The 27,421-nt window shown below is 37.7% G+C and overlaps 4 protein-coding genes and 1 long non-coding RNA gene across 8 annotated transcripts; 1 reads left to right on the forward strand and 4 right to left on the reverse strand.

Moving 5' to 3' along the window:
- Window positions 1-1,331: 1,331 nt before the first annotated feature.
- On the reverse strand, window positions 1,332-6,244 carry LOC126624305 (phenylalanine--tRNA ligase, chloroplastic/mitochondrial-like). Of its 3 annotated transcripts, XR_007624044.1 has the most exons (12): window positions 5,910-6,244; window positions 5,172-5,362; window positions 4,713-4,919; window positions 4,501-4,618; window positions 4,181-4,257; window positions 3,332-3,511; window positions 3,114-3,158; window positions 2,606-2,710; window positions 2,055-2,168; window positions 1,883-1,936; window positions 1,748-1,794; window positions 1,332-1,672 (listed from the first exon to the last, which is right to left on the reverse strand). XR_007624044.1 is itself a non-coding variant. In XM_050293343.1 (11 exons), exons 1-10 carry the CDS (start codon window positions 6,115-6,117, stop codon window positions 1,886-1,888), a joined length of 1,296 nt encoding a protein of 431 aa, XP_050149300.1. In that variant the 5' UTR covers window positions 6,118-6,244; the 3' UTR covers window positions 1,730-1,794; window positions 1,883-1,885. The 3 variants fall into 3 exon arrangements, 2 of the variants coding, with proteins under 2 accessions (XP_050149300.1, XP_050149299.1); XM_050293343.1 differs by lacking the exon at window positions 1,332-1,672 and having other exon boundaries at window positions 1,730-1,794; XM_050293342.1 differs by lacking the exon at window positions 1,332-1,672 and having other exon boundaries at window positions 1,730-1,936; window positions 5,910-6,243.
- Window positions 6,245-7,176: 932 nt separating this feature from the next.
- On the forward strand, window positions 7,177-8,217 carry LOC126622858 (uncharacterized). The gene is made up of 2 exons (XM_050291556.1): window positions 7,177-7,242; window positions 7,489-8,217. Exon 2 carries the CDS (start codon window positions 7,615-7,617, stop codon window positions 8,215-8,217), a length of 603 nt encoding a protein of 200 aa, XP_050147513.1. The 5' UTR covers window positions 7,177-7,242; window positions 7,489-7,614.
- A 240-nt stretch (window positions 8,218-8,457) lies between these two features.
- On the reverse strand, window positions 8,458-8,942 carry LOC126624049 (uncharacterized). Its single transcript, XR_007623975.1, has 2 exons — window positions 8,610-8,942; window positions 8,458-8,532 (listed from the first exon to the last, which is right to left on the reverse strand). It is a non-coding gene; the product is annotated as an uncharacterized LOC126624049 (long non-coding RNA).
- Window positions 8,943-8,965: 23 nt separating this feature from the next.
- Window positions 8,966-10,581, reverse strand: LOC126624050 (uncharacterized). 2 transcript variants are annotated; one of them, XM_050293044.1, is made up of 2 exons: window positions 9,811-10,581; window positions 8,966-9,582 (listed from the first exon to the last, which is right to left on the reverse strand). In XM_050293044.1, the coding sequence occupies exons 1-2, from the start codon at window positions 10,061-10,063 to the stop codon at window positions 9,332-9,334; spliced, it is 504 nt and encodes a 167-aa protein (XP_050149001.1). In that variant the 5' UTR covers window positions 10,064-10,581; the 3' UTR covers window positions 8,966-9,331. The 2 variants fall into 2 exon arrangements, with proteins under 2 accessions (XP_050149001.1, XP_050149000.1); XM_050293043.1 differs by having other exon boundaries at window positions 8,966-9,645.
- A 1,100-nt stretch (window positions 10,582-11,681) lies between these two features.
- LOC126623001 (serpin-ZX-like) lies at window positions 11,682-24,675 on the reverse strand. Its single transcript, XM_050291676.1, has 2 exons — window positions 24,044-24,675; window positions 11,682-13,051 (listed from the first exon to the last, which is right to left on the reverse strand). The coding sequence occupies exons 1-2, from the start codon at window positions 24,644-24,646 to the stop codon at window positions 11,906-11,908; spliced, it is 1,749 nt and encodes a 582-aa protein (XP_050147633.1). The 5' UTR covers window positions 24,647-24,675; the 3' UTR covers window positions 11,682-11,905.
- Window positions 24,676-27,421: the final 2,746 nt, after the last annotated feature.

Genomic DNA, 27,421 nt, shown 5'->3' on the forward strand with positions numbered 1-27,421 from the left:
TGCGGTTAGAAATCGTTTTAAATATTTCTATTTAAAAATAAACATGAACAGAACATGATAAAAACTGATCACACGATGTACAACGAACGAACATGATATGAATCTCATAGAGAGGATCCTCATTCGAATGAGCTAGGCATCCTACCTCGTACATTACTTGGTCCTTGAGCATGGACGGAGCCAATGAAGGCTCACTGGGAGCAAATGCTCCAACTCAAATAATTCATTTGTTTAGTTGCAGACTACAATTATATAATATACACATATTATCTTTGAAGAAAATATATGTATCTAATATCCAGCATACATTCATTCTACTTATACTCCATATCAAATATTATATAAGCACTAGTGCTCTTGTTTTGTGATTCGAACCGAAAAAACTCTCTCCCGCCTATCATGTACTTATATTTTTCTCATCACTTTGCCACTTTTCACTACTATATTGAAATTTTTGTAACATTAGAATTGTGATACATTATCATTTGAAACCATCCTTAATATCATATTGCATATAATCATACTATAATAAGGCTTTCTTAGTTGTTTTCGGTTGCCCCCATTAGAAGAAATTTCTAATTCCGTCGTTGTCCTTGAGAGAGGGTAGCCAAGGGTGGAGGTGGGAAAGGGACCCGACATCAGATATTCGAGAGGCCATCATTGTCCCAATTGTTTGACTCATGGCACTCTACGTCCGTCTTCCCTTTTGACCTGTTGCCATCCTGAACGATTACCTTCTGGCTCATGGCAGCACAATAATACATTGTCGGCAAAAATGGCGTAGATATTATACAAGATTTGTTCAAGTTTATAGAACGGTTGCGTTTCACCACTACATACCTCGATATTGTTTTAATTTAATTATTCATGTAATCAGTAAGTGGGGGATTTTTATGCCAAAGTTTTGATGCAATTAAAAGTGCAACCATTTAGTATTATTTGTGATTGTTTTGTAAGATGACCGATATAGAATTTTTTGCTTTGTTCAACAGAATTACATTCTTCTTGCAATTGTGTATAACATTTGGATAGATTAAAGAGGTAAGAATGTGCAAACAAAAGAAGTATGCAGAATTCATTACTGTTTTACTTTCCTGCATTAAGGATATTATCATTGTATTCTTCAACTAATGTTTGTATTTCTCTTAATATAGCTTCCTTTTTATTTTCCGAAAATTTGGAGGTTGAGTGATTAAGAACGTTTATCTTTACATATAGGATGTTGTGTTCGATTCCTTATGAGTTTGCTCTTTCATTCGCAGAAGGATGTGAACAAACCAGTTTACAGATCACACAAAATCTGTAACGAACTAGAAGTGAGCTCCAGAAGCTTGCAAAGTAAAGACTCATGCAATTTCCAACTAAATTGTGGAGGCCATGCTTCTGCATAGAAGAACCAAGTTTGGGGATACCGTAGGTTGAACTAGGGTTCCCCTTTTGGATATAATCAAAAGCCCATTTGCATAAAGTTCGTATCACTGCCTGCAAAACACCAAAAGGGCATATATCTTTGCGTGATGGCCCTTGATTCACCTTTGATTTACTCAACCAAAAGGTCGGAAATAAATAAGGGTATGCATGAAGAGAAAACGGGCCTGCGCATCTCCCTGAAACAAATTACCGCTGCTGAAATAATACGTTCACTTGCCAAAACCACTTTCGATTCTACAACCTTTCTTTTTCCAGTAAAAAAAAATAAAAAAAATATTTTCAACGTCTCCCCATTGAATTCTTGGAAGGTTGATCTCTTTATCTCTTGCCAAGGCAGGCTTAGAAATCTGTATTCACAGGCAGCTGAAAAAAAAGGGAACAATTTTACAATGCAGGTAAAAATTCAACACCTATAAATCATGACTGCCAAAATAGGCTACTGCACCGAGACCTCTCATCTTAGAACGACGTTCAACTTGCTCTGCACCAACTCTCTTACATTCCACTGCATAGAGAATCGAAACAGTTATGGAGGTGTGGCTTACACATTTGAAACAGTTATGGAGGTGTGAATGCTCCTATGAAGGAAAGATGAGATTACATCGGCTTGTTATCGGACTTACCTGCAACTTATTAATTTCATCATCTGTGAGCGAGCGTTCCATGGATCGATATGCGATTCTGTAGCAGTGACTGGTCATTCCTTTCTTGTTTGTGAAATTGTCTATCAATTGTACCTGGCAATCATGGAATAGCTATTTCAGAAAACTGCATAAACCCCACTTCCAATATACTGTCAGGTATTAGAGATCACTTCATCAGACTCCAGACTATGTTGGGGCGAAATATTTGATGGACAAATATCACACAGTGGTAAAACTTCCACACTCGGATTACAAATAACTTTCTAGGTGTAGGAATTATTCAGCCGAACCAATTTAGTAAGGTTGATATGGTTAATTAATATAGCAGTTTAAGTGTGGGGATTATATATAACTTTCGAATCTTCCAATTTTAAGCCACTTCGGTAGAAATTCGTTTCAGAAAACTAGCTGCACTGAAGACGTCAAGTTAGAGCTGCTTTTCATTTCCAATAAACATCGACGTATCCCTTTAACCATAATGTTCAACGTCTACACACCTCCAGAAAGTTTATGAGTGTAAACAGGCATACCTCCTCTGCAAGATCTCCAGCAACTTCTCTAACAACTTCACATAGATTGTTTTCCGTGAAAGACTCGTTTATCCAAAAACTGACATCTTTGTAACAAGGAGGATACTGAAACGAAAAGAAAGAAACTTTATAAGAAATGCTAGCAAGCAGTGATTTACCCTCAAACTAGTAGTTAGATCCATAACTACCAAGATCTTAAGAAGCAATATTTTTTCAAGGCAATCAACAAATCCATTCATATATCAACTGCTGTAAGATCATCATTTATTTGTTCTTTCTTTTTTCATGATTCAATTTTTGCTTTCTTTCTTTTGATTTACAAGATATAACAAAAGGGCAGCCCAAGCTCTAAACACATGAAGGAGGGAGGCATGGAGGCATGGAGGTCAAAGATCTCACTAAACTTTATCTTAATTTTACACAATAATAAGTGACCAGAAAACTCAGTAACCAGACAAAAAAAAAAAAAAAAACATGATAATTTCCTCTGTGTGAGTTGCAACATTACCTTGGAAAATGGCTTGAATTTGACTCCCAGCTGGCCACTCGAAAACTATATCCAAAATCCAAAATTGGACAATCAGATACTGGATTAGAAATGACAAGGACTTTATTACTTGCTTATTTCACTTGTAAGTCTTAAAATCGAGCTAATGGAATATATCTGAAAAAAAGAGAGGAAAGAGAAAGAAAAAAAAAATCATATTTAACACATTCAGGAACCACCTGAGAAGTGAATCTCTCATCACTTGACCAGAAAAGACGAATATCAGGGATGTCAAATAAAACCATTGCCAGCCGTTCCAATCCAAGTCCAAAAGCCCAAGCAACATTGTCTGTTTTGCCACTTCTCCTCAATATTTCTTGTTCTGTCACCCCACAACCCAAAACTTCCAACCATTTTTCCTGGTATTGTATTCAACATCAGCTTATAAAATTGATTTAATGCTAAAAATATTCATGCATCCAAGCATCAATTCAAAAGAAATGACAAGGGGTTTCAAAGCATGAACTGTAACAACAGAAAACTTTCCTTAACATTTAAGAACCACAACTTATATCAATGGCCACTAGTTCAACATGAGATTTAAATATCAACAGGTGTCCCAGTTCAAGGCATGTCAAAAGCACTAGTTGAATATGAACAGTAATAATGAGGAATAGAAACAGTCAGAATAGAAAGTATCTCCTGGGAGTTGCATAGATATATTTTTGATAAGTTTTACTTTTTCGTAACCAGAAAGAAAAAGTTCTATTACTTTTTCATCTACATGCATTCAACTCCTTGTGTTTTGGTTTCTAAGGGTCTCAAGGGACCTACATGTAATCTAGGACAGGCATCAAGTTTAAATCTAGCATAAACACCTACTTCCACTCTAGAATTCCTAGATATCCCGGGCAGTAGATAAAACAAGTTATACAGGCAGAAGCAGAGTTCCAAATTTGGAAGTATCCATATTATATATATACAATTATACATACATACATCAGAAATAGCATGAAGTAGATTCACAATCCAAAACAAACACGGAATGTTATTTTGTGCCCCCAAAATCATCATAGTCAGTAGTATACCTGAAAAAATATCTCAAGTTCAAATGATGGGTTGGTAAATGGGAAATATGTATCAACCCAGCGCATTTCCACAGAACCTGAAAATTTCAATTTAATCAACTTAGATGTTCCAAAACAACTGCATCATTCATATAATTTATAAATATATAAATAAAATAAACTAAGAAAACAATTGAAGAATTTTTAAAGCAAATAACACTCCATAAAAAACACTCCATATACCTATTTGCTATTTGTTGGATACTAAAGCACTCAAATGGCAAACCAAATTATAGCTTGTCTATGAGATACCAAGCACAGTGGTTCAAGATAGATTTTACCAAATAAGTGGCGTGCCAAACCCTCTAGACATTTCTTTAAATCTCCAGCGGCATAAGATGTGCCATCTGTCCCAGATGCCTCCCAATCTTGTGGAGAAAAAACACGAACACCTTCCATCTATATGGGCAGGAAATAAATTCATTACATAAGGCAGAATCCCAAGAAGCTAAGCAGCATTGACGTCTTATTGTAAGCATTAGAGTTAAGAAACCTGATGGAACACAGGGTAATGAGTTGAGTCAATGGAATCCCTACGGTACACATCCCCCGTTACAAGGAAGTGAGTATGTCCTCTTCTCAATATTTCGGCCTGATGAGCACTTGTATGACACCTCAAAACTGTTTGAGAGTCAGTATAGTATGTATCATTATAACTTCGACTCACATGATCAGCAGGAACCAAAACATCGTCAAAATTCTGAAAGAATTGAAAATTTTATTCACTGTCAAGAAGTAAGTCATAGGTTCTTACAATCTTACAAGGATAAAAGAGCATTGCAATAACGCACATCTACAATTCTTCTCTTATGAAAAATGCATGACATCATCAATGAGGTTAACAATCCACAAACATAGTAGATATGAATGATAAACACTGGAAGCTAAAGATTCTTTATCCCTTCATTTGGCGTATTTCATGGCCCAATTTTTAATAAAATCAAGGTCATACCTCTTTAACAGACACAATTGGACTAAGATTATCAAACTTATCGAACTGATTCGAGTAATTGGTGTCAAAATACTCGTATATTGCATTCTTCAAAATCCCAAGTGGGTGCTGATCTCGTCTGTGGAGTTGGAGTCCAAGCTTTGCGAAAATTGTATCCGGAACATTGTTTGTGGGGTCATCCCTCAGCACATCTACAAACACATAATCCAAAATTATTATGCCAATAACAAATCTTTCAGAAAACCAAGTCGGCAACTTTCCATTTGTACAAATCCGACACAGCATCAAACGCAACATATGACGAGAGTTCTAACATGCTTCCAAGAGTTTGTTAGACTTAGGCCATCAAACAGACATCCAACATTGGACTGGAATGTACTCGAATCGGAAACAAGTATTCCAGAGTGCAACGCCTTTGTGTGAGATACAATTCTAACAAGTATAATAAACAAAATGCAAAATTTTTCAACCAACCAATTGCATACCGAACAAAATATACTGCAGCCTTAATGAATAATAAAATAAAAGGGCGAACCCAAGTAGTAAAAACGTAAAACCAATTCAAATATAACAGTTTCACAGAAAACTACAACTTATGGAATGAAGCAATTCAAAGTTTCGGGATGTAGAAATTCAAGCCAAGTACAAAAATTTCATCACCACTCAAACCCAATACGGAAAAACAGCAAAAATATCAAAAACAAGAGCAACCCAGATGGGGGAAATGGTTAAAGTTACCATCTTTAGCAATCTTGACGCCGCCCAGCTCGAGCACCGAAGCCACCGGCTGCCTCCATTTCTTGATGTGAAGCTTATCGGAGGAAAGAGCTGCAGAGGAAGAAGAGAACGGCAGGCAGAAAGTGAAGCTTCTGAGGCAAGCTGCGCGGAGAGAAGGTGAGGTTTTGGAGAAGAGAGTGGTCTGCGCAAATGAGAAGGCCGTTGCCATTCTCGTCGGGTCTGAGAAGAGCTGTGCGTGGCAGAGTCTCTACTCTTTATCGAAGATTTGGGCCTCTAATTTTCTTTTCTTGAATTTTTTTTCTCGGATTTGGGAAAGAGGATCCTTTCTGGATTCATTTTGAGTGGATCCTAAGAGCAATTCCAGCGGGGACAAAATGTCCCAGCCCTCAGTCCAAAAAACGTGCCGGGCCTCTGTCAATCAAGTCCACCCCATGAAATGAACTGGTACCCAGCCCGAGCTGGGCAAGAGCCCAGCCCAAAAGAGACTGAGACAGAAGCCGGGGAGGAAGCCTGGCGCGTGCGCTTCACGCAGCCGTGGCGCGAGTGCCCGACAAGCTTTCAGAGCCCGGGCCCGCGTGCAGGCGCTGTCAGTTCCACCCCCCGAGTTTGCGACGTGGCTCCCTCTCTGCCGTTGGATTTCCAACGGCTAGTTTTCTAGACCGTTGGATTTCCAACGGTAAAAAAGTTTTAAATTTTACTTTTAAAATAGACCGTCGGATCAAAGATCAACGGTCCACGTTTTTTTCACAAAAAGTTAAAAAAAAAAAAAAAAGGGCCCAACGGTCAGAAATATGACCGTTGGCCACGTGGCAACTCCCTAGCTCTTGGATTTGAATATTTTTCAAATCCAACGGTCCAGATTAATTAACTATATTAAAATTCATTAAAAATTATTAAAAAATACAGAAAAATTATTAAAAAATACAGAAAATTTTGAAAAATGTTAATTTTTTTTCCTATAAATACTTAACCCTCATCTTCTACCTTTACACCACATTCCAATATTTTCTACACTTTCTATACTATCTACATTTCAATATTTTCTACACTTTAAGAGAAAAAAATGTCTTCGTGGAAGCTCATTGAAGATGTTACGTTGTGTGAATGTTGGGTTCACACTACTCATGATCCGATTACGGGTAATGAGATGGATAAGCGAGAAATGTGGAGTAAAATTACGAAAGCGTTTTGTGATGTACATGGAGAAAACGCCAGAACTAGTCAAGGTCTTCAAGGTCGTTGGAAAAAACTCAACGCATCGTTTACTTGTTGGAAAAACGCCATCTCTCATGCTTCCGGTAACCTCCGTAGTGGGACAAGTTTAGCGGATCAGGTGACAATATTTTTATTTATTTATATGCATTCCGCTCACATTAATATTTTGATTTATTTAATTTCGTATGTAATTTTTATGTTATTTCTTATGTAATTTTTATTTAATTTCTTATGTCATTTTTATTTAATTTCTTATGTCATTTTTATGTAATTTATATGCATTCCACCCATATTAATATTTTGAATTTATTTATTTGTGTTACACCCGCATTTTTTAACACTATGTTATCCCACATTTTTATAGACACTACAAGCTCAAGCATTCTACAATTCAAAGAACGGGAACAAATCATTCACTAGATGGGAATGTTGGCAAATTGTCAAAGATTGCCCTAAATACAAAATTGTCGCAACTGGTCCAGAAGTTGTCATGCACGGTATGGGTCTACATAGTTCTCCAGAACCAGACATGGCCGAACAAGAAGCCGACACATTTCAAGACACGGAAGGGATGCCTGAACAAGTGCCCGAGACCCAACCGACTCGTCAGTCCCTCAGGCCCGTAGGTAAAAAGGCGTCAAAGAAAAAAGGTAGTTCTTCCAAGAATGACTACACTAAATATATGGAGGAACTTACTCGCCAAGGTGAACTGAACATGGCACGAGAAAAGGTTAGAGATGAGGAAAAAGTTGATGCTATGGCAGCAATATTAGCAGCTACTGAGGCCCGTGATGCGGCGGCTGAGAGACAAAGAGAAGTAGTTAATCGAGAGAACGAGCTAGTTAGAGAAGCACTTCATCGAGAAAATGAATTGCTTCGAGAAGAAAGGATGGCTCAAGCAGATCGTGACACTATCAGCAAGTCTCTAGTAGGACTGTCTCCGAATTCTAAATATTTTTGGACATCGGAAAAAAGAGATGTCATGCGAATGAGGCGTGCAAGAGATGCGGAAACAAGTCAAGGGGGTTCTAGCAACTTTTGTGACAACCAAGATCCTCACTTCACATATCCTAACTCGAGAGACTTTGTATAATTTTTATGTATTTTTTATGTTTTTTCTTTCTTTTTTCTTTTGAACTTTATTTAATTTCTTATGTTTTTTTATTTTTTTAGGTTTGAACTTTATTTAATTTCTTATGTAATTTTTATGTTATTTCTTATTTATTTTTAAAACTTTATTTCTTTTGTACTTTATTTAAACACATGAAATAAGATTACATAAACTCACCAAATAAATTTAAAAACAAAACACACTACATAGAATTACATAAACTCACCAAATAAATAGAATTACATAAACTCACCAAATAAACTTAAAAACAAAACACACTACATAGAATTACATAAACTCACCAAATACATATAATTACATAAACTCACTAAATAAACTTAAAAACAAAACACACTACATAGAATTACATAAACTTTAAAAAAATACAATTTATTCTTCAACCACAAGCCTCATTCTAATTATCTTCGCCTTCATGCAATCCCCACTGGTGCTCAATCAAGTCATTCTGGCGGGTTACGTGTCAGTATGGCTCTTGCACATTAGTGTAACGTTGAACGATCAATTCATTGTAACGTCCATCGCGTTCCAACGGCTCATGTTGCACTGGATCTTCGGTCCCATCATGAGCACAATAGATACGTGTTCTTGAGTTGTTCATCGGATCCGGCTCATATTCATCGACGCCATCATAATCATACTCATCTTCAACAATCATGTTGTGGAGAATAATACACGTCATCATGATGGATCGAAAAACATCGACATCAAACATTCTAGCTGCAGCCCTGATAATCGCCCAACGAGCTTGCAGGATACCAAAACAACGCTCGACATCCTTCCTACACCCTTCTTGACATTTTGCAAAGTGTTTTTCCTTTTCAGTCTGTGGATGTGGCACTGTTTTGACAAATGTTGACCACCTTGGGTAAATGCCATCTGCAAGGTAGTATGATCCCTCGTATTGGGTACCATTAATGGTATATGTGCATCTCGGCGAGTTTCCTTGCAGCAGTTCGTCGAACACTGGGGATTGGGCAAGGACATTTAAGTCATTCTGAGCTCCTGGAACACCAAAAAAAGCATGCCAAATCCATGTATCAAATGAAGCCACCGCTTCCAAAATGATGCTTTTGGCTCATTTTCTGTTGCCATATGCTCCTTGCCACGCACTTGGACAGTTTTTCCAAGTCCAGTGCATGCATTCCATGCTTCCAATCATGCCAGGGAAGCATCGCATCTCACCCTTCCTCAGAAGCCTTCGCATGTCCCTTGGCGTGGGTGTCCGGAGGTACTCATTGGTGTAGAGGGCTTCAATTGCAGAGCAAAAACGCATCAGGGACTCCAAAACAGTTGTTTTTCCCATCCTCGCGATCTCATCCACTTGATCTGCAGATGCTCCATATGCAAGCATTCGCAAGGATGCCGTAATTTTTTGCTCGGGAATGAGACCTAGAACATGAAAAGCATCCTCTTTTTGCACAAAGTATGAATCATGGTTGCAAATATCACTCATGATTTTGTTGAACAAATTTCGTTGCATTCTAAAACGCCGTCTAAAAATATGATCAGGAAATATGCTATTGGGAATAAAATAATCTTCCAATAGATTTTTACCTCGTTTTTCCCTTTTTCTATCGAGGTTTGCAACACGTCTTGGTTTGGCTATCTGACCCACGGCTTCCATGACACGGCGGGAATGTGAGGCCTTCTGCCTTCTATGGTGATCATCCTCATCCTCCTCCATGAAGAAAGCCTCATCTCCACCTCCACTTCCACCTTCCTCGAGATTGGCCAATTCTGCCTGTTGTGCCAACAACCTTTGTTGTTGCTCCTGCAACTGTTTATACACCATTCTTGAAGAAGACATTGTAATAAGAACTTAAGATTTGAAAACGATGAACAAGGATTCTGAGCTAAAAAGAAGGATTGAGCTTGGTGTGAGGATGGATGTAGGGATGTAGGGTTTATATGGACAAAAAAAAGAAAGGATGAGGTTCTGGACAATGCCACGTGGCACTACGTGATTGGTTGAAAATCTTATCGAAATCTTGGCTAAATTATTGTAAACCGGAAGTGACACGTGGCATGTCGGGATTGGTCGAAAATATTATCAGAAATCTATCCACAAAATAGTACGTTCAGATAATGACACGTGGCATGACGTGATTGGTTGAAAATCTTATCGAAATCTTGGCTAAATTATTGTAAAACGGAAGTGACACGTGGCGTGTCGGGATTGGTTGAAAATCTTAGCGGAAATCTATTCACAAAATAGTACGTTCAGATAATGACATGTGGCGTGACGAGATTGGTTAAAAATCCTATCCGAAATTAAAACTATTTTATTTTTTTATTCTTTTAGACAAAATTTAAAAATATCTTAAATGGGCTGGGTGCCAGCGCATTTTGTAAGGATAGAGATCGTTTGTGCCAGCGCATTTTTTTAGGGGTGGAGATGCCTTGGCCTATTACTGTTCATTGGAGTCTGTTACTGTTCATTTGAGTGGATAAATGCGCTGGGTGCTGGCGCAAAGTCCTTAGGGGTGGAATTGCTAAGGATCCTTACATTTTAACGTTTATCGTGCAGTAAGTTTTCGTCAAATATTTATGTTTAATTTTAAATAAAAAAAATTAAATAATTTCTGATTGCAAGATACACAATAAATGATTAAGATGCAAAAATAGTGAATCCGGATAAGATCCAATTCTGGGTTTGGGTTTGGTAAAATTGAAACGCCCAACCTCATAGCAAGGCCTAAGGCCATATATGTATCATTATGGTCTAGCACACTAATGAAAAGCAATGCCAATCCGGACACGATAAGTTACGTAATTTGAAATCCGTACGAATCATAAATAAAATGTGTACACCATCAACACCGTTCAAGTAATATTATGTTCACAAAATGATAATATTATAGTCGGATTTTCCTATTAGACTTGCGCGAGTTGACACCCTTACTGCACACACTTTTAAATTGTTCTCTCTATAACTCTTTTAAGTTTATATAGAGAGGTATTTTGAAGTTATTTCTTGGAGATATCTTACAAGCACTTCGCACTAAGCTGCATAGACAATGCATATCTTGAACATATTTCTTCCAACCCTATTCATTGTGGCTCTAAGCCTTTGTGTGCAGATTTGGATCCCATATGGATTCAAATTGTGAAGATTTTAGGGATCTTCGCAGCTTAGTTATTTTTTTTATTTAAAATTAAACACAAATATATAGTACTGATGAAAACTGACCGCACGATGTTCGATAAATAGCTAGGATGTGATGATCCTCTTCCTTTATGTGCAGCCTATGGTCTAAAGCATCATTGGCTTTACCCACTTCCTTTGAATAGTATAGCTTTCTCATAAAAGCCTTACAATTTTACATTAATATTTCAACAGAGATTGAATCGACTTGTCATGGAAACAATCACTGAACCTCAAACACCAAAAAGAAAAGAAAAAAAGAGGGAATGAATTAGAGGAATTTTGATTAACTTCGAAACACAAAACAATCCTTGAACCTCAATTGTTAAAATATTGCTTGAAAGAAAAACAAGAAATAAAAACCATCTCTAAACGCAATCATCCCACAATGTAAATAGTTGAAAAACATAAAGGAAAGGAAAACATATAGAATACTACCAGATTTAAGTCTAAGGGATAAACTATAGCATGTAGAAATAAACCAACAGAGTTATATATTTCTACTCATCTCCTTTCAAGCGGATTGAGCACGTGACCGATGAATAGAACCGTTGCAGTCATTTCCTCTCTGATGAAAAACAGGAATGGGTGATCAGCCACAAAGTCTATCATTTTAGTCGGTTCATCGTCGTGTAGAGAAAATTGTATGTCATCAACAGTTACAGCTGCAGCTTTTGTGCCTTCTTCATCAACTTCAATGAAGGACTTATGGATAAGTCTGGCCTTACCTCGGGGTGACTCCACCATCTCTGTCAGTTCACCATCATCACTAAAAGGCAACACCAGTCCTAAATCCTTGAGAATATCGGAAGCTTCAAAGCCAGAGGTGATCTTAAACCTTGGCATTTTGAACAAACGAACTGGGACTAGTGGTTCGGGGCGATGGCAATCTAAGAAATCATGCTGGGAACAAACCCTCTCGACCAAAGCTGGGAGCCCATCCCTTGCATCGGGAAGTAATAAGTGCATTGCAAACTGCCGCTTCTCGTCTTCGCCTTGTTCGTAAGGAAGCTTCAAGATTTTGAAGCCATCAAAGACTTTTACAAACCGGTCCCCGTAGCTTCTCATTAATGGTGCCTTAACAAAAGTACCATCGAGGAGGTAGAAGCGACACTCTTCTGTCTCCGATGCATCAAACGGGTCGCTCCACACTCCTTTGAAGTATATTGCATTTGCAGCTATAAGCGTGGTTTTGTTGTTAATTGTCCCAGGACCAAGAACATCTTTGATAAGGCCCTGCGTCGCCTTTTTAGCCCATGCGTTCACTTCAGCTCTCGCTTCTTCAGGGTTGGTCCGGAAATTAACTTGTTTTATAGCCGCCTTGTGAACAGTTTCCACAACCTTTTTGAAAGAAGGTTTGATGGAGACAGATTCCTCAACCCAGAGGCCATTGGCAAAGCTCAGGCAGGGACCGCCTCTAGTGGATCCATCCGCAAAGATCAGAGGGACAAGATGGGAGGAGAGGGAGTTGAGTTCGTCGACGGACTTGGACTTGAGGAAAGAGAGCAACTGCTCCTTTGTGGGACCCTGGACGACCTGAATAGACAGCGGCGAATACACCATGTTCTTGTCTTTGCCGTCAGTGGTGAGCAGTTGCTTAGTAATTTTGAGAGAGACATCGGTTAGGTTGCTGATGGATTCTTTGGTCGACTGAGATACGTACAAACAAACAAGCTCCAGTTACAAGGAAATTAAACACAAATAATAGCGTTTAGAAATCAACCAGAAATCATAGATTTCAAAAACCCCAAGTGAACTACCAATGCTTAATTCTAAACTCCAACAGTCAAAAGTGCTACACAAATTTAATTATTATCATCCAGAAATATTATATTATAAGAAAAATTAAACCAACATTGGGTTGACCCATATATAGTTTAGGGAAAACAGATTTAACATACATTAAACCCTAAACCCTAAATCCCATATAGAGAAACAACTAATTGCCCGGTGGTGAAAGCGGCATGCAATATTTGGAATCAAAACCTAAATAGTAAGGTTCTTAATTCCAAAGAGTACAGATCTAGGGTTTTGAAGGAAGAATAATGAAAAGACTACTCACCATGTTGTACGAAACAATTTTGGCAGCCACGCTGGTTTTGAAGTAGATTTGGAAGGGGGTGGGGAAGCGAGAGGCGTTTAAGTGAACTTTTTATTGTGGAAGGGGGTACAATTTTTGTTTTAATATAGAAAAAGGGTAAATCGCCAAAATAGTCATTGAGATTTGCATAACTCATCACTTTGGTCTCTGAGATTCCAAATCGATAAAATGGTCCCTGAGATTGTCCACCATCCATCATTTTGGTCTTTCCGTTAAAAACTCCGTTAAGTGTCCTGGAGCTCTTGGCCGGAAGTTTGGGCAATTTTCAAAGCTTCGTAACTCAATCGTTTCTTAACCAAATTCGACCTATAATATATCAAAATGAAGATAGAAAAGTGTAGAATAAGATTATACCTATTTCAAAGCCCAATGGCGGTAGGAGATGGCCGGAAAATAGCCTCAAAGTTGACTGGTCCGAGTGAAAACTTGAAAACTCGTCGGAAACTGGGTAAACTTTAAACGCTCATAACTTCTTAAATACTCAACGAAATCAAGTGATTCAAAAATAAAAATCATACTTCTCGACGAGACAAAGAGAATGGTACCTTTTTCGACGGCTAACTCGCCTTGGTTTGGCCGGAAAACGGCTCGAAAGTGGCTAATTCGAGACCAAGGCAGCCACTTTCGAGCCGTTTTCCAGCCAAACCACGGTGATTTAGCCATAAAAAAATGTACCATTCTCTTTGTCTCGTTGATAAGTATGATTTTTGCTTTTGAATCACTTGATTTCGTTGAGTATTGAAGAAGTTATGAATGTTTAAAGTTTACCCAGTTTCCAGCGAGTTTTCAAGTTTTCACTCGGACCAGTCAACTTTGAGGCTATTTTTCGGCAATCTCAGGCAACCATTGGGCTTCGAAATAGGTATAATCTTATTCTACCATTCCTATCTTCATTTTGATATATTATGGGTCGAATTTGGTTAAGAAACGATTGAGTTACAAAGCTTTAAAAATTGCCCAAACTTCCAACCAAGAGCTCCGGGACACTTAATGGAGTTTTTAACGGAATGACCAAAATGATGGATGGTGGACAATCTCAGGGATCACTTTTATCGATTTGGAATCTCAGGGACCAAAGTGATGAGTTATGCAAATCTCATAGACCATTTTGGCGATTTACCCTATAGAAAAATTAGAAGGGGCGTGAAAAACTAGGACTCCCTTGATAGCCAATTGGGCCCAAACAGGGCCTATTTGCGAATGTGTTTTTGTAGAAAGTATTTTAGCTCGCTATCATGAATCTTGCCGGATTCACGAAATTTATCTCTTATTTATTGTAATTGGTTGTAATCAATTAGCTTAGCCATTCAAGTCAACTTACATGGAAAGTGATTTTTGTTGAATTGATTTTTTAATAATAGTACAAACATATATAGTATACAAGAGTTGACCTGAATGGACAAGGGCAAATACACCATGTTCTTCTCTTTGCCTTCAGTCGTGAGCAGATGTTTAGTAATTTTGAGAGAGACATCGGTTAGGTTACTGATGGATTCGTTGGTCGACTGAGAAACAAAAAAAACAGAAACCTCCATTTACAAGGAATACAAACACAAGAATAATTAACCTAACAATGAGAAACCCTAAATCCAATATAGAAAAACAACTGATAGACCAGCGGTGAAAAATGCATGCAATTTTTGGAATCAAAAGTTCAAATTGAATTGTAAACCGTAAGGGGATTAATGTTCAAAATTTAAGAAATTAGAATTCAAAATCAAAAGGAAAATTGAAAGCTAGGGTTAGGGGTTTGCACCGAATAATAATCAATAACAAAAGGAAAAACTTACTTAAATATCGCGACTGGGGAGGGAGAAGGGAAGAAGAGCAACAGGATCAATCTTACTCATCAAATTGACGTCCTGGAAGGGTTCCAGGTCTGCTGTCCCTGTTTGGATTAAAACTTGATTTTTGGCCCAAGGATGGAGTCGGCCCAAAAGGAGGCCTGAAGGAATAGAAGATCAAGGCCCGGCCGAAACTTGGGAAAGCAGGAAAGGGCCTTTTCTGACTTGATACAATTCATAAGGGCCACTTGCCTACCTACCCAAGGACCAAGTGGTGTAGACTGATCAAACTGCACAGCCCATAAAGTACTTTATGGTGGCATTACATGTAATAAAGCTGATGAGTCATCACCCTCAGACCGCATTCGGGCAAAGCTGTCGCTACAGGAGCCAAACCGAGTCGTCTATAAAAGGAGGAAGAGAAGACAGGAATAGAGACACTCAATCAAACAAACAAAAGCACAAACTCTGCTCAAAAAGCCAGATTTGCCTTTCAAAACAAAGCTGTAATCAGCCCAAGCCTTCATCCCCCGCGGGATAATCTTTTCTCCCAACCTCTGTAATAGCTCTGCTACCTTGTTCGAACTTGTTGTAGTATCGATTCACCCTTTGTATTCTCCTTTCCCCTCTCCCCCTCTAAGCTTTCAGACCTTTGACAGAACTACAAAGATAGGGACCTACAAGACGATCAGCCTTAATTGATAAGGTTTAATCTTGCCCGACCTGCTTTGCTCTGTCTTTGTCTTCTCTTTCGTTAAAGTCTAGCAATATGTTGTATATTTCCAGTTATATGCAAGTTGTTTCTAGTAAAATCACAATGACAAAGCTTTCTCAGTACTTGGATCCGATTTGAATATATCTTCAATGCTTAAATCAGATCCAAGTCCTAAGCCCTCAGGCATGTAAATCTGATTAGTTTAAAAGTCCTTGGCCTCAAGGCATAAAAAAGAACTTTATGTGGACTTAACCCATCCACGACAATCCTTGATAAACGAGAAGTCCGAAGTTACTTGGGCGCAAGTAATCGACCTACCTCTTGGTTTTATTTCTATTATATCATAATTATCATAGAACGCTTAAGTATAGAATGGATTCTGATAGAAAGCCTCAAGGCCTACACCTAAGGCCCCACAAAGGCACTTATTTGGATTTATTCTATTCTGCGGTCTAGATGGTTTAAGTATAAGAACGGACTCTAATGGGAAGCCTCAAGGCCTACACCTAAGGCCCCACAAAGGCATCTATTTGGGTTCGCTCTACCTCTCAGACTCGGATAATCAGAAATATAATAGTTATAAGACCCCGATAACCATAAAGACCAAATATAATATGCTCAAGTACTGGTTTAGTTTGACAGGAAGCCTCAAGGCCTATACCTAAGGCCCCACAAAGGCACCTGTTATATCTAACACGGTTTCTCGGGCCTATGCATATTCACAACTAAAACTTGACATCTATTCGACATCTGCCATAATGAAGATGGCAGTGGCACGCCTGAGCACCAAAATGTTAACCTTGATTGTGAGCCTCAAGGCCTACACCTAAGGCCCCACAAAGGCACCTCTCAAAGTTAACGATGTCCTTCTCTTTCAGCCTTGCCCGAAGAGTCTTGCCCGACGAGACTTGCCCGACAAAGCCCGACAGGAAAGCAGAAGCCCGACAGCAGCCCTCAACCGGCGCCGAACCTCCAGGGGAGCTGTGTGCTCGTCGGCCAGGAAACATCCCCGACGGGAATTCCTGCCACGAACAGTCCCCTTTTGTGTGTCTCATTTGTGTCTCATTGCTAATATTTTGACACATGTCATCTAACTTAACCTCAAACTCTGTTAACTTTTTATTTAACATTTAAAAGTTTAAAAAATCCAAAATAATCTGCAAATCCAAAATAGAATTCTTTCTGTGGTTGTTGGGTTACCAACATAAGCAAACTTCTTCCAAATTTTTCTGCATCGTTGTACTGCTTCTTCATTTCTTTCCAAGTCAGCTCTGGTTGAACTTGGAGTCTGTCCAGTTGAAACTTGAAAACAAGCTCTTATAGGAGTTCGTTTTCTCCATGGTTGTACTGCGTTTTCTCTATAGTTTATCCTTGAGAAGTTAAGCAACAAATCAGGTATAGGATATATATATATATATATATGTATGTATATATATATGTATGTATGTATATTTGAATCATTTATAGTTTTCTTGCTTCTTATTCATATATAAATTTGACTCTCATATTGTATTTTTCATTTTTCCTCAAAGACATGGACGGACAAAATAATCCATGTGAAGCCAATGGAACCGAAGCATATGAAAAGCACCAAAGAAGGATTTAGGCTTTGATCAGCTCTCAAATGACAAGCACCACAAAGACTCATGATAATGATATGAAACTGCAAGATGCTATGAGAAAAATGCTCAACGAATTTACTCTGTTTTGGGACTAAAGTTTCAGTTAATACTTTTTATTAAAGATTAATTTTATTTGGTTTGATGTTTGGAAAGTAGTAGCGACTATCAATTCTTGTGATTTTCTGATGACTCATAAAATAGTTTGATTGAGAAGAAAGAATTTTATTTTGTTTTTAGAGTGAAATTTGTTTGACACCAAGGAAACGAACCCTGCAACAGCTTTCTTCGAGTCACAAATCAGTTCTTGCATTTAAATGACATAGAGAGCACTACAATTGTGAGGGATGATTTCATATTTGTTGTAATCTCAGTCACCTCAAACTGAGATTTTCTGCACGACAATAACAACAGCAACATACACACAATTGATAATGAATAAAACCCTCCGTTTGCTTACTCAACCTCTTCACCCAGTATGCTTGTCCCACTGTTTCGAATCGTTTCCGTCTTCACTAAACAATTTATACCTCTTCTTCGATCCAGAATTCCCAGAGAATCCTTGACTCCTAGAATACAACGGGATTTCACACCTGAAAAACTCTCACTCTACCACCTCTTAGCAAATCCATATTATGTGATCTTCTCGTTGACTTCAGCCAACAGCTTTTGGCATATTTGGTAGAGAAATGTTGGCAGGATATGGGGTCTCATGGTAAGCTTGTTTTCAAGTTTCAACTGGACATAATCCAAGTTCAACCAGAGCTGGCCTAGAAAGAAGTGAAGAAGCAGTACAACGATGGAGAAAAATTGGGAAGAAGTTTGCTCACGTTGGTAACCCGACAGCCACATAAAGAATTCTATTTTTGGATTTGCAGACCTCGATAACCCAACAGTCAGATTATTTTGGAATTTTTTTTTTTAACTTTTAAATGTTAAATAAAAAGTTAACAGAGTTAGAAACCAAGTTAAGCTAAAAGACATGTGTCAAAATATTAGCAATGAGACATAAAGGAGACGCACAAAAGGGGACAACAGACCTGGAGCCGGAAGGGAAGGGTGTCGGCTCTTCAAACGAGGGCATATAGAACGGACCCTCAGATTCTAAGGCGCCAGGAGAACAAGGCTGCTGAAAGTTAAACAACAGCGTCTGCTGCTGAAACGTCGACGGCGGCCCCAAGACTGCCGTCAACGAAGGCGTCACGTACGGGGACGACGAAGATTGATCTCCGAACATCGTCTCTCGCTGTTGAATGTAGAGAGGGAGAGTGGTGTAGCTCAAGCTGCTCAGCTGTTGGACGTTTTGGGGTTTTGAGGTAAAAAGCACCAAATCTATGACCAAAACGGTGTAGAATTTTGATTTAAACTTCTGCAGAATGGTTGCAATATATAGAGAGGGTTTTAACCTCAACCTTGTTGCGGAAGGAATGTATCCAATTATAATATAATAGAGAAATTATGTTTTTATTATTTGTGTGTGTGTGTTTTTTTTTTTTGTCAAATGATAGATTTTGTCAGATTAGATGTTAGATTAGTCACTAACGGAGTTTGAACTTAAGATTCAACACATTTCCACCACTGTGGTAAAGGGGCACTTGCTTTGTGTTTTTATTTATAATAAATATTGAAAGTGGAGTTTGAAGGTGATTCAGTATTGACAGTTGCAGCTATTGCGCAAAACGGCGATGATATGTCGACGCTCGGACCGATTATTAATGAGCTTAGGGAGTATGTACGTGCTTTTTCTGAGACAAGGATGAACCATGTTCGAAGAGATGCTAACCATGTGGCACATAGATTGGTACGAGTAGGTCTGGACCAGCAGGTAGAGATGCAATGGAATTTGATTACTGATGTACTTTTGCAAGATAGCATTAGTCGTGCTTAATCCCTTTTCGTGGTATTGAGGATAGCTTTCTCTTTGTAAGTGCGGGACACTTTTTTTCCTTTCGATTGGGTTGCAATTCCTGGCAATATTTTTATCGAGGCCCAGCTATGCACTGTATCCTCACCCTTTAGTTTGTACGTTTTCCCGGTTTATTGAATATCGTTTTTACTCAAAAAAAAAAATTATAGTGGACTTACTTGTCTTGCAAGTAATACAAAACTTTAAAGAATAAGATTTTCTAGATCACCTCAGAATTCTAAATATAATATACTAATGATTTATACAATCACACATATATTATAATTAATATCACAATATTAGGAAAAGTTTCTTTTGGAATCCATTTTTTTCCTTGTGATCAATTTCTTTTTTGTGTGAAGTTGAGGGGGGCATTTTTCTTCTTTTGTGTCAGATCCCAGTCCAAACAATCTCAGTTTAATATATAAAAATAAACGATTCGATTGTATACTCTAAATGTGGAAATTGATTTTCCTTGGATTGATTTGTGTAATACCACAAACATTTATAGTATACAAGAGTTGACTTGAATGGCAGATCAATCTAGGGAGAGATTTTTCAGTGTGACTAGTACACGGGGTGATACATCACTTGTCATTAAATAAATTATGTGATATGTGTGCTAAAAAGTTAATAACTTAAAAAATAAAAATTTCTAACATTCCTATTAAAACACGTGGTACATCAGTTGTCATTAAACAAATGATGTGATATGTGTGCTAAAAAGTTAATAACTTAAAAAATAAAAATTTCCACCATTTCTATTAAAACACGTATTGTACCACTTGTATTCCTGTCACAATTAAAAATTTCTCCAATCTAGGTCAATCCGGTGAGATTTCCGATGGCGAGAGAATCTTGCTGACATATATGTTCATGGTCTAATTGTTTTTAGTATAAACATTTTTGGAGTTGTTATTAAAAATTTAAGTTTTTCTACAAAAGCGTTTTTGGCTGTGAAAGCACTTTTAAAAGCAATTTTTTTGTATAGCGCACTTCATTTAATAACACCTCAAATGAAATACATTTATAACTTGCATCAAATTAATACACAGCGTTATACACACCTCAATTGTTTTGGTGTCTTAGTCTTCGACTCTATCCGGCAATATCACTTGTTGTATGTAAATAATTACAAATAAACAAAATTTTGCGTGTTGATGGGGAGAAATTTTTCATTGTACCCAAAACAAGGGTGGTACACTACGTGTCACTATATAAGTGGTGAGATATTTGTGTTAAAAAATTAACAACTTAAAATATAAAACTTCCCTTGACTTGTGTAACACGTGGTGTAAAATGGTGTAGCTCATCTTTTCAACGTTTTTGCCAGCCACACTAGGGTTTTGAACCCAATTCTCTGATCAAAACGGGGTAGACTTTGGTTTAATTTTCTGTACAATAGTTAGGTCAAACACTAACCACCATGTTTCCTCAAAAATAGGAATTATTAACAGAAGCAAATTAAACTAATAAAAGCTCAATAAAACTAAGGGATAAATATCCACACACACAAAAAAAAAAAGCGGGGTAGAATTTTGGTTTTATTCTTTAGGTTAAACTAAGTAATCTTTTTTCCATACGGAATCCTATTTTGATTACTGTTTTTTTAACAAACGATATTATCTACAATAAATGGAGAAGGTTTAGCCTCATAATGGGGCTAACAATAATGTGGTTCATATTCACCTTTGGTGAGAATCGAACCTTGGAACCTAAAAGTTCTCTCTTATAAGTAAGAGTTCTCCTTTATAAGTTAAGAAGAATACCACTAGACCGTAGTACTAAGAGAATTCGGGGACATATTTCTACTCCAATAGCGTCCAGAAAAAACAGATTAAAAAGGAGAGTTGCCCTAATGATAAATCATTTTTCGAGAGGATTGAGAAGGTGACTAATGAACAAACCGTTTCAGTCATTTCCTCTTTGATCAAAAACATGATCAGCCACAAAATCTATCTTTTTGCGAGAAATCGGAGGACCACCAGAATTGAAACAAACAACTACATAACTAGAAACTGTCGCAACTTCTGTACCTTCTATTTATGATACATTGTGGCCGCATCTGGTGATGACTCCACCATCTCGGTTGAATTACCACCATTGAAAGGCAACACCAGTCATAAAGCAACTTTTTTTTAGTAGGTATGAAGTATGTATATAAACAAAATTTTGTATGGTGGTTGGTCCTTAAAAAGAATTATTAGTTAAGATTCATAACACCTTTTATTTGAGTTCACCGATATTTTTATCTATGCCAAGTTTTAAATTAAAACTAAACTCGTTTTATTAACATCCACATTTTCATCCACACCCACAAACACTCATACCACCCAAATGGTTTTCTTTCGGTCTGACTCTGGCGACTATCTCTCGCATCTCGGCAACCATCCCTCACTGCTTGTGAGGCATTTACAGTTTTAAATTTTTTTGAAAAAAAAAATAAAGAACAAAAGCAAAAGGGTGGACATAGAAAAAGGAGAATATCAAAGACCGTGAAATAAGGTTTTTTGTGCCTAACAATCCTCACTTGGGTTAAATGAAGAACTCAAAAAGGTGCTAAAAGGGTTCAGCTGCAGGGATATACGAAATATACGAAATTTTGTTTTCATTTAGATGAGGACTTGAGAGAGTTCAGAGAAATACTTTCGTTTTACAATTAAATATAATAAAAAAAAACATAAACGAGAAGAGAGAAGAGATTGGATCAACTTGTCGAGGGATCACTGTCCCTTTTTTACTCCTAATATTGAACATTATACTGTTTAGATCACAGTTTATCTCATCATCGTGTTCGTTTATTGCCTATCAAAAACCAATAATTTTCTGAGAAACACAAAGCAATCACTGAACCTCAAATGTAAAAATACTGCCCAAAGAAAACTAATCAATAAAAATTAGTAATCATCCCAACCGCAATCATACATCCAAATTATATAATATATAGAGCACTAGTTGTTTCAGTTAAAAAAAGAGAGCAAAACTACCAAATCTAAATCTAAGGGATATCAAACCTAAAAGAGAGATAGAACAAGAGAGATTTTCTGACCCTATCTATGATAAAATCATTCTTTAAGAGGATTGAGCACTTGACCAATAAACATAACCGTTCCAGTCCTTTCCTCTCTAATAAAAAAGAGGAATGGGTGATCAGCCACGAAGTCTATCTTTTTAATCGGTACAATCGGTCTAGCCGATGCAGCTGAATAACCGACAAAAGTAGAAACAGCTGCAGCTTTTGTGCCTTCTTCTTCAACTTCGATGAAGGATATATGAAATATCTTTCCCTTAATTATATCTGACTCCACCATCTCTGTCGAACCATCAGTGAATGGCAACACCAGTCCTAAATCCTGGAGAATATCGGAAGCTTTAAAGCCAGAGGTAACCTTAAACCTGGGGATTTTGAAGGCACCAACTGGGACTTGTCTTGCTGGGCGATGACGATCTAAGAAACCAGGCTCGGAACAAACTCTTTCAACCAAAGCTGGCAGCCCATTTCTTGCATGTGGAAGTAAAAAGTACATAGAAAACTGCCTCTCCTTGTCTTCGCCTTGTTTGTAAGGGAGCTTTGCAACTTTGAAGCCGTCAAAGGCTTCTACAAACTGGGCCTCGTAGCTTCTCATGAACTGTGCCTTAACATAATGACCGTTGAGAAGGCGGAAAAAATCCTCTTTTGTATTGGATGCATTGAACTTGTTGCTCCAAAGGCCTTTGAAGTATAAGGCATTTGAAAATATAAGAACGGTTTTCTTGTCAACTAACCCAGGAGGAAGTGCCTCAGTGATAAGGCCTTTCGTTGCCTTTTCTGCCCATAAATTCACTTCAAGTCTCACTTTTTCAGGGTTTTGGAAACTAACATGGTTTATATCTGCCTTGTAAGAAATGTCCACAACCTCTTTGAAAGAAGGTTTGATGGAGAGAGACTCCTTAACCCAAAGGCCATTGGCAAATGATAGGCAGGGACCGCCTCTAGGGGATCCATCTGCGAAGACCAGAGGAACAAGATGGGTTGCGACTCGCGAGGGAGTTGAGTTCGTCGACGGACTCGGACTTAAGGAAAGAGAGCAACTGCCCCTTTGTGGGACCCTTTGACCCGGCCGTTAACAGCCACAGGACGATCTGAATGGACAGCGGCGAATACACCATGTTTTTGTCTTTGCCTTCAGCGGTGAGTAGATGCTTAGTAATTTTGAGAGAGACATCGGTTAGGTTGCTGATGGATTCTTTGGTCGACTGAGAAACAAACAAACAAAAAGTTACAAGGAATTCAAACACAAGAATAATTAACTTAACATTGAGAAACCCTAAATCCCATATGGATAAACAATTGATAGACCATATATAGGTGAAAAGGGCATGCAATTTTTTGAACCAAGAGTTCACATCGAAACGTAAATATTAAGGGGCATAATATTCAAAATTTCAAATATTAGAATTCAAAATCAAAAGGAAAATTGAAAGCTAGGGTTAGGGTTTTGCACTGGAGAACAATCAATAACAAAAGGGAAAGTTACTTTAATATCGCGATTGGGGAGAGAGAAGGGGATATTGCGACAGGGGAGAGAGAAGGGGAGAGAAACATGATCAATCTCGGTCATCAAATCAAAGTCAGGGAAGGGTGTCGGCTCTTCAAACAACGGCATATAACTCTCAAATTCAAATTCAAAGGCGCCAGGAGAATGAGGCTGCTGGAAGTTAAAGAACGGCGTCTGCTGCTGAAACGTCGACGGAGTTACAAAGGCCGGGGTCCAAGGAGTGACGAAGGAGGGGTTCCAAGACGGCGTCCCCAAGTCTGGGGTCGACGAAGGCGGCCTGAAGGCTGGGTTCCTAGACGGCGGTCCGAAGTCTGGGTTCCAAGACGGCGGCCCCAAGGCTGGGTTCCAAGACGACGTCCCGAAGCCTGGGTTCCAAGATGGCGGACCGAAGCCTGAGGTTGACGACGGCGGCCCGAAGGCTGGGGTCGACGGCGGCGGTCCGAAGGCTGGGGTCGACGACGGCGGCCTGAAGGCTGAGTTCCCAGATGGCGTTCCCATGGCTGGGGTTGAAGACGGCGGCCCGAAGGCTGCGGTTGACGAAGGCGTCACGTATGGGGACGACGAAGATTGATCTCCGAACATCGTCTCTCGCTTTTGAATGTAGAGAGGGAGAGAGGTGTAAGTCAGCTGTTGGACGTTTTGGGGTTTTGAATTTTGGATTAAATTTCTGTACAATGGTTGCAATAATAGAGAGGGTTTAACCTAAACCTTTTTGCGGAAGGAATGTTCTAAATTATTATAAAGTATAATTGGGTTTTTTTTTTTATATTTTTGAAAAAAATGATATTATTATGGGAGTTTTAACGAAAAGCCTACGGTACTGTTCATTTTAACGAAAAACCACATTTTTACACTAAAAAGTCAAACATTGTACTATTCACTTTACCCTTTATTTTGTTCTTATCGTTAAAACTCAAAGTTTTCAAGGTCTTTTCATTAGTTTTCCTTATTATTTATAGTTCTATATTAGGGGAAGATGTGGGTGTAGCTTTACAATTGGCTAGTAATAATATGGTTCAAACTCGCATTTGGCGAAAATCGAACATAGATTTTTCACTTACAAGTTAAGAGGAATACTACTTATAATTGGGTGTTGTAGCCTATTTATTTTACTGGAGGCCGGATGTAGAGATAAAAAGAAGGATTGACAAATTTATGTGGAGGATGTTTTTTATTATTTATGTTTTCATTTATAATAATGATAGCGTATTTACTTGTCTTGCAAGTAAGACAAACTTCAAAGTATAATCCTAAATACAATATGTTGGTGATTTATACAATCACATATATATTAGAATTAATATCACAATATTAGGAGCTTTTTCTTTTGGAATATTTTTTTTTCTTTTTCTTGTGATCAATTTAATTTGTTTTTCTTGGGATCCTTTTTATAATTAATATCAAAATATATATCATGCATACTACAATATTTTCCAAATAATCTCAATTTAATATATAAAATTAAACGATTCACCATTTTTCTGCAGTCGTTGATTAACAGTCACGAAAGAATAATAGTGTCCAAGGAGGTATTGATTGATTACCATTATAATAAACGATATGCAATAAACGCAGATTAAGTAGCATTCCGAGACAAAGATTCTACTCTAATAAGGCTTGATCATTTAGAGAGATTTTTCAGTGTGTCAGAAACATGATCCACAAAATGTATAATAATACAATGGTTGGAAATTCATGTTTTTGTTAATCAATTAGGTTTGTTTGGGGTTATTTATCTAGAGAATACTTTTGTTCTTAAGTGGTTATATTCTTATTGTGTTTCATACAAAAGACACTTAGAAGTGTTTCCTAACACCATCTTCCATATAGGGGCAAAAAACTTAAACTTTAGCCTTTATTTTTAAGGGTAAATTACATAGTAGCCCTTCAAGTTTGAGGTCTATTGCAATCTTATACAACATCTTTAAAACATTTCACTTTCATACCTCAAGTACTATTTTATTTCAATTTCATACAACCGTTACATTTTCCATCCATGGATCTGTTAAATGCTGACGTGGCTGCCACATATATGCCACGTGGCTGCCAAATGTTTGCCACGTGGAAAATAAAATAATTTTTTAATTTTTTTTTAAAAAACCTGTCTGCCACTTCTTTTTTTTTTTCTCTTTCTGCTTCTTCTGGGTTCGGGTTCGGTCCTTTTTTTTTTTTTTTTTTTCTTCTTCTTCTTCCTCCTCCTCCTCCTTCTCTTCTTCTTCTTCCTCCTTCTTCTGGGTTGCAGGGGGTTCGATCATTTTTTTTTTTTCTTCTTCTTCCTCCTCCTCTCTTTCTTCTTCTCTTCTTCTTCTTCCTCCTTCTGCTTCGGTCCCTTCTTTTCTTTTTTTTTCTTCTTCTTCTTCCTCCTCCTCCTCCTCTTTCTTCTTCTTCCTCCTTCTTCTTCTGGGTTCGGTCAGTTTTTTTTTTTTTTTTTTTCTTCTTCTTCTTCTTCTTCTTCTTCTTCTTCTTCTTCTTCTTCTTATGGGTTCGATCCTTTTTTTTTTCTTCCTCTTCTTCTTCCTCCTCCTCCTCTTTCTTCTTCTCTTCTTCTTCTTCCTCCTTCTTCCTCTGGGTTGCAGGGGTTCGGTCTTTTTTTTTTTTTTTTTTTTTTTTGTTCTTCTTCTTCTTCTTCCTCCTCCTCCTCCTCCTTCTTCTCTTCTTCTTCTTCCTCCTTCTTCTGGGTTCAGTCCCTTTCTTTCTTTTTTTTCTTTTTTTTTTTCTTCTTCTTCTCTTCTTCTTCCTCCTTCTTCTTCTGGGTTGCAGGGGTTCGACCCTTTTTTTTTTTTTTTCAATTTTAGGTTTTTTTAAAAAAATATATTTTATTTGCCACGTGGTAGACATTTGGCAGCCACGTGGCATATATGTGGCAGCCACGTCAGCATTTAACAGATCCATGGATGGAAAATGTAACGGTTGTATGAAATTGAAATAAAATAGTACTTGAGGTATGAAAGTGAAATGTTTTAAAGATGTTGTATAAGATTGCAATAGACCTCAAACCTGGGGCTACTATGTAATTTACCCTATTTTTAACTATTCATCTATACGTATGGTCAATTAGTTTTTTTTTTCTTCAATGATAGGAGACTCACTAATTAGAGTCCCAAACTTTGTAAATTGTTTAACTTTTGTTTATCTCTAATTTTTTGCCAAATCTTTTTTGTGCTTCACGTGGTGTCATGACATTTTCAATGTCACCCTCATCATGAAAAAGTAGTTAATTAAACTCTCGTGGTGAACCTTGTTAGCAATTGTGATTCAAATCTATACTTTCGTAGTCTCTTGTTAAATAAGCTCACGTGAATCTCACATGGAGAGACGAAATTAGTCTTTTTCAAATCAAATCAAGAAACCAAAAAC

This window comes from Malus sylvestris, chromosome 5, assembly GCF_916048215.2.
Source record: "Malus sylvestris chromosome 5, drMalSylv7.2, whole genome shotgun sequence".
NCBI classification, from domain to species: domain Eukaryota; kingdom Viridiplantae; phylum Streptophyta; class Magnoliopsida; order Rosales; family Rosaceae; genus Malus; species Malus sylvestris.

What these genes read in the sequence shown, in the direction of transcription:
- LOC126624305 (XM_050293343.1), bottom strand. Translation starts at nt 6,117, where the DNA reads ATGGCAACGGCCTTCTCATTTGCGCAGACCACTCTCTTCTCCAAAACC. An exon ending in CGTCAAGATTGCTAAAGATG is followed by an intron (nt 5,363 to 5,909) that starts GTAACTTTAACC and finishes ATGTGTTTGTAG; the next exon opens with ATGTGCTGAGGGATGACCCC. An exon ending in CTGGAGATCTTGCAGAGGAG is followed by an intron (nt 2,169 to 2,605) that starts GTATGCCTGTTT and finishes CATGATTGCCAG; the next exon opens with GTACAATTGATAGACAATTT.
- LOC126622858 (XM_050291556.1), top strand. Translation starts at nt 7,615, where the DNA reads ATGCACGGTATGGGTCTACATAGTTCTCCAGAACCAGACATGGCCGAA.
- LOC126624050 (XM_050293043.1), bottom strand. Translation starts at nt 10,063, where the DNA reads ATGTCTTCTTCAAGAATGGTGTATAAACAGTTGCAGGAGCAACAACAA. An exon ending in TAGAAAAAGGGAAAAACGAG is followed by an intron (nt 9,646 to 9,810) that starts GTAAAAATCTAT and finishes TTCATGTTCTAG; the next exon opens with GTCTCATTCCCGAGCAAAAA.
- LOC126623001 (XM_050291676.1), bottom strand. Translation starts at nt 24,646, where the DNA reads ATGTTCGGAGATCAATCTTCGTCGTCCCCATACGTGACGCCTTCGTCA. An exon ending in TCCCCAATCGCGATATTAAA is followed by an intron (nt 13,052 to 24,043) that starts GTAACTTTCCCT and finishes TACGTATCTCAG; the next exon opens with TCGACCAAAGAATCCATCAG.